This window comes from Hyalella azteca, unplaced genomic scaffold, assembly GCF_000764305.2.
Source record: "Hyalella azteca isolate HAZT.00-mixed unplaced genomic scaffold, Hazt_2.0.2 contig442, whole genome shotgun sequence".
Taxonomy (NCBI): Eukaryota; Metazoa; Arthropoda; class Malacostraca; order Amphipoda; family Hyalellidae; genus Hyalella; species Hyalella azteca.
In genome coordinates this window covers 194285-204423 of record NW_025930793.1, presented here as the reverse complement: position 1 = coordinate 204423, position 10139 = coordinate 194285, and the positions used below count along the sequence as shown (strand labels likewise).

Below are 10139 nucleotides of genomic sequence, written 5' to 3'. Positions count from 1 at the left end.
AGACGGACAAACAGACGGACAGACAGACGGACAGAAAGACGGACAGACAGACGGAGAGACAGACCGACGGACAGACAGACGGACGGACAGACGAACGGACGGACATGGCGAGCACAATAGTGCATTTTTTCATAAATGAGAGAATGCGCTAAAAATATTTCGTTCGGCATGATTATCCCAGGAAAGCAAAAGTCATATGTTTATCTCATCCACAACACGACACGACTCCTCGCCAATTTTCTTCGGAATTCAGCGACGATTCATGTCTCTAGCATCCTAAAGCTACTTGATTGAAGCTGTTCAACAGTGAAAACTATGCAATACTATATCAACGAACTTGGCGACTAAATCACCATAGATCTAATCGCAGCAGGAAGAGTAACAAACTAGGCCAGAGTGTTCCCAACTACCGTGGTGGCGTCCAAGTCTTCAGTTGAGTATATAGCTCGGATATGGCGATGGCTTATACGACTAAGAACATATCAATGGCAAGTGAATTAAATGGACACTTCACACCGGCACAGACACGTATTGTGGAAATAATTAAAAGTTTATAACGGAATAGTCAAGACGATGTCAGTAGACTAAATAATGAATTCAAGGAACGAGCAGTACTTGCATAAAACATGGAATTAAATCAAGTGTTGGGAAATGGATGTTGAATATTTGAAGAAGTGCGTCTACAATCACGTATAGCAAGCGTGGTAATCACAGCTTCCTGAATAACGGAGAGAATTTAGCGAATGCAAGAAGCATATCCGAGGAGCGCTACACTGCACGAGGTTACACAGAGGAGGAGGCTCTAGTGAAGAGAGTACAAGTCAGGTCTTGTGCTGGGCGAGATAAGGGTGCAATGGAGGAGCTTCAGCCTTACTGCAATTAGCCTGCACCTCACACGCCCAGAGCTGCATGCTTCACTTCATAGATGACGCAGCAATTGAATCAATTAAATTCTCGTATTTTTTACATAGTTTATACAATTTATGGGCAAAGAAAATAAACCTAAATAACTATTTGTTGAATTTGATGATGCATCGAATTTTCGAAATGAAGTGTAGACTACCTTCAAGAATTTCATCAAGAAAATGTCGGATTTTAACTAAATTATGATCAATACAAACGAAAAATATTCTAATAACAACATTTACCAAGAAAAGTTTAGATACGCTTACGATCATAGTTAATCTGTACCATAATATGCGCTAATTGAACGAGCATCGAACACACGCGATGGGCTAACAGGAAGATCTAAGTCAAATCGCTGATTTTATTAATATTTGAAATATTGCATGAATTTGTTGTAATGGCGCAGCTCGCCAGATTTTTTACAAAGGACCCGCTGACCCCTGTTGTCCTTCAGAAATCTTTTCGGTTGCCATTTTTACCTATTAACGATAGTCCGCGGTAAGATCCATTGCTTGCCACAACATTTAGTTCTGTTAAATCAAGAATTTATGCCTAATTCTAATACCTCGTTGTAATTCTGTCGTCGCGGTGGGGTTAGCTGAAGGAATAATAAACATTAAAATTTATTGTCGACTTTACAAATCCAGGCATTATGTATGCATATCTTGTGCGTATAAGATTTGTATTTTCTCAGCTCCCATATGATAATTCGGCCTCATTTATAATACAGGCTACAAATCATTCGTATCTTCCCTGTATTAATTACCCAGTTCGAAATTCTCGCAGGTCTTGCGGCCGTTCGCCGCAGTGACGTTCGCAAACGCGCAAATCTAGGCCGTTGTTGCCGACTTCACCTCGCGTTCAAGCAGTCTATAGCGACGATATGGCCTCGTCTGCCACGAACAGCGCGAGGCCTCGGTCGGCAAAAGCTGCGGCAGGCAACTGGCCGCACCTCAGCCGCGGCCTACGTCGAATATGCCGGCGGTAATGGTTCAAGAGTTGAGGAGGCAGGGAGAGGAAGGGGGTGAAGGGTGAGGAAGGCGGAGGAATATCGAAAGAACCTTCTAGGCATGAATCTCAATACGGAGCTTAAACCGGAAGAAACTGATTGAATTATTCACTTATTCAATTTCTCTAAAATTATGAGGTTTACATGATTCTTTGTTTCTACATTTTTTTTTATTTTCGACAGTCTATTCTATTCTATACTACAGCGAATCCACGTCGCCAGTATTTGTGGAACTAGTTCCATCCAGTATCTTGTGTTTTCAGTTAATTGACATAAATTCGATGAAAAACGCGAAATCAGTGAATGATCTCATTCATTCAGTGAATGATCTCTTCTCATTCTCAAATGCAAGTAACTGCCTGGCGCATGCGCGGAGCAGTCGACGCTATAGCGTCTAGCTGCAATGGTGCAGGAAGTACCGGAGGTGTGTGGGGCAGTGAATACGAAAGAATTCGGTTAGTTTTGGATAAATATTGAAGGTAAGGAACAGAAAAAAACGTCAGAATTTATTGTATGTACATTTTCTTATGGTTTAAGGTCTCATGCGCAACTGTCAAAGGGAAATTTTGGTTACTGCAAGTCACGAAACACTGTTTTTCTAAGGACTCATCCCAAGCCTAACTTACTGCATTGCTATCGAAAGGCACGCTTGCGGCTTGCCTATTGCCTCCGTTGGCGTTGCCAATCCACTCAATTCTATTGCCGTGCTGTGGTGCTGCCGTGCTGTGGTGCTGCGGTGCTGTCGTGCTGTGGTACTGCCGTGGTGTGGTACTGCCGTGGTGTGGTGCTGCCGTGTTGTGGTGCTGCCGTGCTGCGGTGCTGCCGTGCTGTGGCGCTGCCGTGCTGTGTTGCTGCCGTGCTGTGGTGCTGCCGTGCTGTGGTGTTGTCGTGCTGTGGTGCTGCCGTGCTGTGATGCTGTGGTGCTGTCGTGCTGTGATGCTGTGGTGCTGTGGTGCTGTCGTGCTATGGTGCTGTGGTGCTGTCGTGCTGTGGTGTTGTCGTGCTGTGGTGCTGCCGTGCTGTGGTGCTGGGGTGCTGTGGTGGTGTTGTGCTGTGGTGCTGTCGTGCTGCAGCTGTGATGCTGTGGTGCTGTCGTGCTGCCGTGCTGTGGTGCTGCCGTGCTGTGGTGCTGCCGTGTTGTGATGCTGCCCTGCTGTGGTGTTGTCGTTCCGTGGTGCTGCCGTGTTGTGGAGCTGCCGTGTTGTGGTGCTGCCGTGCTGTGGTGCTGTGGTGTTGTCGTTCTGTGGTGCTGCCGTGTTGTGGTGCTGCCGTGTTGTGGTGCTGTGGTGTTGTGGTGCTGTGGTGTTGCTGTCTCTTATACACATCTAGATGTGTATAAGAGACAGCTGTGGTGCTGCCGTGCTGTGGTGCTGCCGTGTTGTGGTGCTGCCGTGCTGTGGTGCTGCCGTGTTGTGGCTGTCTCTTATACACATCTAGATGTGTATAAGAGACAGGTGCTGTGGTGCTGCCGTGCTGTGGTGCTGCCGTGCTGTGGTGCTGTGGTGCTGTCGTGCTGTGGTGCTGCCGTGTTGTGGTGCTGTGGTGCTGCCGTGTTGTGGTGCTGTCGTGCTGTGGTGCTGCCTTGTTGTGGCTCTGCCGTGCTGTGGTGCTGCCGTGCTGTGGTGCTGCCGTGCTGTGGTGCTGTCGTATTATGGTGCTGCCGTGTTGTGCTGCCGTATTGAGGTGCTGCCGTGTTGTGGTGCTGCCGTGTTGTAGTGCTGCCGTGTTGTGGTTCTGCCGTGTTGTGGTGCTGCCGTGTTGTGGTGCTACGATGTTGTGGTGCTGCCGTGTTGTGGTGCTGCCGTGCTGTGGTGCTGCCGTGCTGTGGTGCTGCCGTGCTGTGGTGCTGCCGTGCTGTGGTGCTGCCGTGCTGCGGTGCTGCGCTGCTGTGGTGCTGCCGTGCTGTGGTACTGATGTGGCGTGGTACTGATGTGGTGTGGTGCTGCCGTGTTGTGGTGCTGCCGTGCTGTGGTGCTGTCGTGTTGTGGTGCTGCCGTGCTGCGGTGCTGTGGTGCTGCCGTGTTGTGGTGCTGCCGTGTTGTGGTGCTGCCGTGCTGTGGTGCTGCCGTGCTGTTCCTGTTTCAGCTGTTTTAAGTAACCCAGACAAACTGGTACCGTTATCGCTTCCTATAATTATAATCAGTAGCAGGCACTACTTAAATTTAACCACGTTGACTAGCGCCGTTATCAGTTATTATCATTAGCATCAGTAGCTATTTTAAATAAACCAACCTAACTAGTTTCATTATCACTCCATGTTTGCATGTAGCGTCACGGGAAATACTTGAAGCCATTAATGGCCTCGTTTATAGGCTTACTGGCCCATGAAACTAATGGTGGCCTGTGGTAGAACTCGATCATTCAATACTGGCTGCCACAATTGGACCCATGATCGAGCAACTTTAGGTATATAGCTGATGCTATTAAATTTACCACTCTTACGATACTCGATTATTTGAAGTGTTTTAAATATGGTAAGCTATTTGAGAAATAATTAACAGCAAAATAGCTCCGTCAGTCATACATCGCTAAGTCTTCCCATTTATTTCACTGCCGTTATGTTGGCAACCTAAAGTCACCAAATCTGTCAAATGCCCATTTAAAATCATGCGTTCAACTATTTAATAATTATTGATATGCGAGTTCGACACGTCCCTTTATTTATCTATCGGTCTCTTAACGCGTTATAACATCCGGGACTGAAGTTTGAAATTCAGGGACTCAATTATCATCACGTTATATTACTTTATTCATGAGAATTTTTAACCTTTGTCTCGTTTCCTTACGGGATATTTTTCGTCTCGTCACCGTTCATTTCGAGACACTATTCAAATACCATCGAGCCTAGACGAGTTCCGGGAGTTAACATTAATAATTTGATAGAAAAAGACTACATACGCATTTGTAGAAACGTAACTTCTCTTGTTGCTTGGATTTTCCTTAAAAGGAAAAGAATGTATTAGTCAATTTACACAATTTTATTACAGATCAAACAAAAAGAAGTTTGATCTACATCCGCTCACAAATTACATTTCTTGAAATCAAAAATTTACTCTCAAAGGTTATGGACGCTCCTCGGCTCATCAGTACTTTGCTGTGCTCGAAGTTGCTGTGCTGGAAGAGCTTGCTTCGCAGGAGGATTCCTCCGAGTCACTCGTGGTACAAGTGCTTGCAGTTGTTGTTTCTGCAGTCGAAATGGCTGTGACGGAGCTCTGGCATGTCGTTGAATTCGGATCTGTAGAAGTCTGACTGCTGGGAGAAAAGGTGGAGTCTGTGTCACCAGCCTTGCTCTTGCTTGATGAACTACTTGATGTTGAAGCTGTTCCTGTAACTGATCTCGATTTTGAAGCAGTTCTTTGAGACGAACCATTTTCCGTCTTCGGTCGAGTAGTTTCATTTGACGAGTCACTGAGTTCATCTGACGAGTCACTGGTCTCAGACGAGCATGAGCTACGCTTCACCGAACTCTTCGTATCGTCAGACTCGGACGACTCATCCAAGAGATCACGCGGCGCTACATCCTCAAACTAGCGTTTCAATCTTATGTATCGCCGACGTTGCCTTTACTGGTTGCGAGCAGCAATAGCGTCATTCGCTCTTACACGACGAAGCTCTTCTTCAATGACTAAGAGAGCTTCTTCTTTTTGTGATATCTCTGCTAGCTCAGCCCTGGTGATAGCTTATATTCGTTCTAACTCTTCGTTCCTTTTATCATATTTGTCCCGACATACTTAGAGCTCTCGTTTAACGCGACTCCTCCTTATACGCAGAGCCTTCCGGGTTATTCTCGCTTATCGGAGAGTTTGTGCCATCTTGATTCCTTTCAATTTGCGATGCGTTTTGAATTCGTCAGTGGAGTCGCGGTTTATGGCCATTTCATGAGTATCATAGCTACAGATCAAATAATTCTGAGATTTCGAATGAAATAAAACGACTGTCGAATATTTCCAACCTGATAAAAGGCTTATCGAAACCTACTATAGCAGCTTTTCAAAATTTGACACTTCATTTTCATAATGTACATCTAATGAGAACTGAAATACCAAACGGCCGTAATTAAAGTGTTTCATAGAGCAAATACTAATAATAATAAAAAATGTGCAAACCGCCTGATTTTTCAGGACTTTGAAATTGTTCTCTGGGTGATTTTAACTTTTAATTTTCGTCTGTATCCACTATACCTCTTGTTGGGGTATATATCCACTATACCCTTGCAAAAGCTTTTCTTTTATGCAAGTTTCATTGATGACCAGAGCATGCTTTTTATTGATAATCTTCTCATTCGTTCTTTCAATGAGTCGAACAAAATTTCTTGCTGGCGCCGGGAGATCAAAAAACAGATTAGCCTTCCAAATGACATTTTAATGAATTGCGACATTTCGAAAATACAATTTTCATAATCCAACTGCAGATCACCAAAATTGACTTAATTGTTCATCAACACTCCTAGATCGCGAACGAGTCGCTTCTCTTCGATTTCCGAGTTGTCAAGTGCCAGGTAGCGGTGCTCCATTCCAGCTCTTCTGGTTCCTCTGTACCTCAGGACCTCAAACTTGGTCCCGTTGAACTGCATGTTGTTCACTAGGGCCCAGTCATATATTGCAGAGAGGTCTTCTTGCAACCTCTCGCAGTCCGTCCTGTCCGTGATGGTCATTAATATCCTTGTGTCGTCAGCGAATGACGCCACCGAGCCCCAGTAGACTTAATTTTCTGAAGAGCACTCCATGGTCAACTTTGTCAAACGCTTTCGCGAAGTTCAAATACACCACGTCCACCCCGGCCCCCTCCTCCAGCATGGCCAGGATTTGGTGGTGATGCTCCAGTAACTGAGACAAACATGAGCGATTTCGTCTAAATGCGTGATACAAGGTCACAGCTTATGCTGTAGAACACTGTAACAGTGCAGGCGCTAGCTGTGTGCTAATGTCGTGACAAACGGTGACAGTGACGCGTGTGTTGTGCTGCGCTGTAACAGTGCAGCTGCTGTGTGTTAATGGCGTGACACACGGTGACAGTGACGCGCGCGTTGTGCTACACTGTAACAGTGCATCGCTTTGTGCTAATGTCGCGACACACGGTGACAGTGACGCGTGTATGTTATAGTACTACGTAACAGTGCAGCAGCTGTGTACTAATTTATCACAAGGTCACAGCGTATGTTGTAGTACACCGTAACCGCTCGCCACGTGAGTGCTACACTAAACCGTTCTAGCGCGGACGCAAGATGTCGCCAAGCTGCGTTGCACGGTTCGTTGCAACTGAACTACACCTCAACTGCCCACAGTTTTTCATCTTACTGCCAACCACACGCATTCGTTTAGAATGGAGCGCCTTAAAATCTAACGTCAAAACATCCCTGGTTATGATTATTTTTTTCAACAGTTATACGAAAAAATCTAATTAGCACGCATATTCTAAATATTTAACCTGGATTCAAGATTAATATCTTCTTATCAAAAGGACTTCCTGTGCAACTCGTCTCTTTTCATCACATGAGCGTCAAAAGCACCGCAACTGCGCATAATTTTACAACGGTTGCTAAATCGACAAATGGAATCGTTACGAATGAAATTGGAATTATTCCGAATCTTCTGACATAAACTCGTAATTATTTGAGAATATATAAGTCCTTGTGCACATATAACCTCCGATTAGCAATCGATATCACAGTCAACTTCATTCTTAAGTTGAAATATCATATTCTGTCGAGACAATTGACATTGACAGTACAGATAAAATCAGGATATTAAAAAATTATATATTTTCAAAAATTTTCTTGAAGTTGGTATAGGCAATCATTCTTGCAGTGTTTTAAAAGTAAACCTTAAATCAATTGGAAATTTTGTCGACTGCTCTTGGTACCATTGTAGGTTTACCTCATAAAGACATGCAATTAATAAGAACGATCATACGTAGCCAGAGTAAAAGCTAAATCAATTGAAAATTTTTTCAACTGCTCTTGGTACAATCGTAGGCTAACCTCATAAAGGCATGCAATTAAGAAGTAGGATCATACGTAGCCAGAGTGAAGGTTAAATCCATTAGTTGGTATGGTATAGGAGGTGTAGGACGCTAGTAAGGCTATTACCGTGACACAGCAGCTTACGCGGTGTGGGCGAAGACAGCGTCAGGTAGCGCACCTTACGCCACTCAAGGACAGCTATCATGTTTCGCAGCCATGCAACAACGTTTAGTTCCTGTGATCCCAGCTACGCACCGCTTCAATTACGTTCTCTAATTAATAACAGCTAGCAAGAACTAAGTCAGCCGCACAATCGCTCATTGTTGCTCTAAAATTTTTTTCATAAGCACGATTATTCCCTCCAGGCAAATGAATGTGAAACAACGTATATTAAGAGTTGGTTTAGTTAAAAAACGTCAGCGTTGTTTGAACGTTAGATGCTTGGTGGGTTATTTTAACCATAATAAACTTATTTTTATGAGATAACAAATAACTCAATGAAATTAAGTTCTGGATATCACACGGATTTATGAGAGAAAATATGAGGCCCATAGCTCCCAGAAATGGCATTTTTGAACTTCACTAACTAAAGCTTGCGATTAAAAAGAACGGCTTAGTTTGCAATGCTCAGTCATGTGTGTAGCACCTCATACAAGCAGCCGTTTCAATTGCGTGGGTTGAAATTAAAGGTCAAACTTTAGGAAGTTGATTTAGACTCTTTGGTTGACAGCGGCCTAGGCAAACAATGCGTGGGCATAGCAGTGTACTCAAGCCTCGAGAACTAAATAGGTGAGCAGAACTACTGATTTCAGGTGAAATTTATACACAATTGTGACGGAATACTCATATATGCTTGTAATCCAGCCAAACCGCCGATCTTAAACAGGTCGTGCTCTCGGCCCGCGCTATATTTTGACCAGAATCCTGATGCATACGACTGATACGGATAATACTTCACAGTTCCCTCCTATCTTCTGGTGCAACTCAATTACTATCAACACCGTCATCTACTTCACAGATAATCTTTAAGGTATATAATTGAAAATCAAGTTGCTCTTTGCTGACATGTTTTTTTAAAGGACTGACATCACAAAATTAAATCAATTAGGAATAAGAATCCAATCTTAAACGGGCCACAAATATTGCTGATAAGAAATTTATTTCCACAGAGCTAAATCAACACAAAAATACCGATTAAAAAAAAATACCGTTTGCTGAAGACAAAACGTAAACGTTCTGACATTTGTATATGTACGCAATCTTGTTCATTAACACAATTTACTCGAACGGTTGAAAATATTCTCGAAATGCTTGTACGACTTATCCGTATGTTAAATAAATACGTTTCAATATGAGTAAATATGTTGGTAATTTCGCTTCAAATTAATCTCTCCGCAGATGTGCATAAATTAATGCCAGTTTTGCCTTTCAGGTAGTTGAGTTCTGGCGGTGATCAAGGACGCACGTAGTGTTTGCGGGTCCCAACTTTCTCACTTTTTACTATGCCGGTTTGACTTATCTCGCGAATTTTGTACCGAAACGATTTCAGTGAAAGGTTCAATTTTAGTGCAGTTCAATCAAAATTGTGCGAATAGTGAGAAAAACGGCTAGTACAAGTGTTTTATTCCCGACAAATTCTAGTGCATGAAACGAGGGCAAGTTTTTGAAACCCTCGGCGACTGCCTGTAACAGGAGAACAATTGGTGCCTTGACGACGCTCAGGCCTCGCCTTCCTATACCCTCCCCACCCTCTTGGCCCCTACACCTCCCCCTCTCCACCCGCCTTACGCGTTGATACCTTGATTCCCCCACCATACCTCTGTCTTTCCTCGCCAGCTGCAGCTCAGCTGTTTTTCCAGCCTTAATTTTCGAGGGAACTTTACTATACTCAACTCATTCAGTCGTATGTTTCTCCGTCCTTTTCTGTATTTTTCTCCGTTCAAGAGATCTAGTTCGTGCATTTAATAATGGCTGGACAGAAAATAAAAAAGATAGTTGAAAAGCCCTCAACGGCCTCTAGAGAAAAGCCATCTACGGCCTCTAGAATAACAAATAAAATAAAATCAGCCCAGCTAGAGATGGAAGTTTGCAAGTACTGCAAAGAGATCTCTCTGAGCGAGGTCCAGACAGTGACCTGTGAACGATGTGAAGATCTCATTTGTATCAGCTGTTCAAAGTTGAGCTCTAAGGAGTACTCATTTCTCCAGAAATCTAAATTGCTTCATTGGTTTTGCCGTGTCGCAAACGACGGTAAAATAATTT

The 10139-nt window shown here is 43.9% G+C and overlaps 1 protein-coding gene across 1 annotated transcript; it reads right to left on the bottom strand.

Moving 5' to 3' along the window:
• Nucleotides 1-2611: 2611 nt before the first annotated feature.
• Nucleotides 2612-3923, bottom strand: LOC125177711 (the record flags this gene model as incomplete). Its single annotated transcript, XM_047879974.1, has 2 exons — nt 2612-2790; nt 3827-3923. Coding segments are annotated over 2 exons (276 nt in total), but the record flags the coding sequence as incomplete, so codon positions are not given.
• Nucleotides 3924-10139: the final 6216 nt, after the last annotated feature.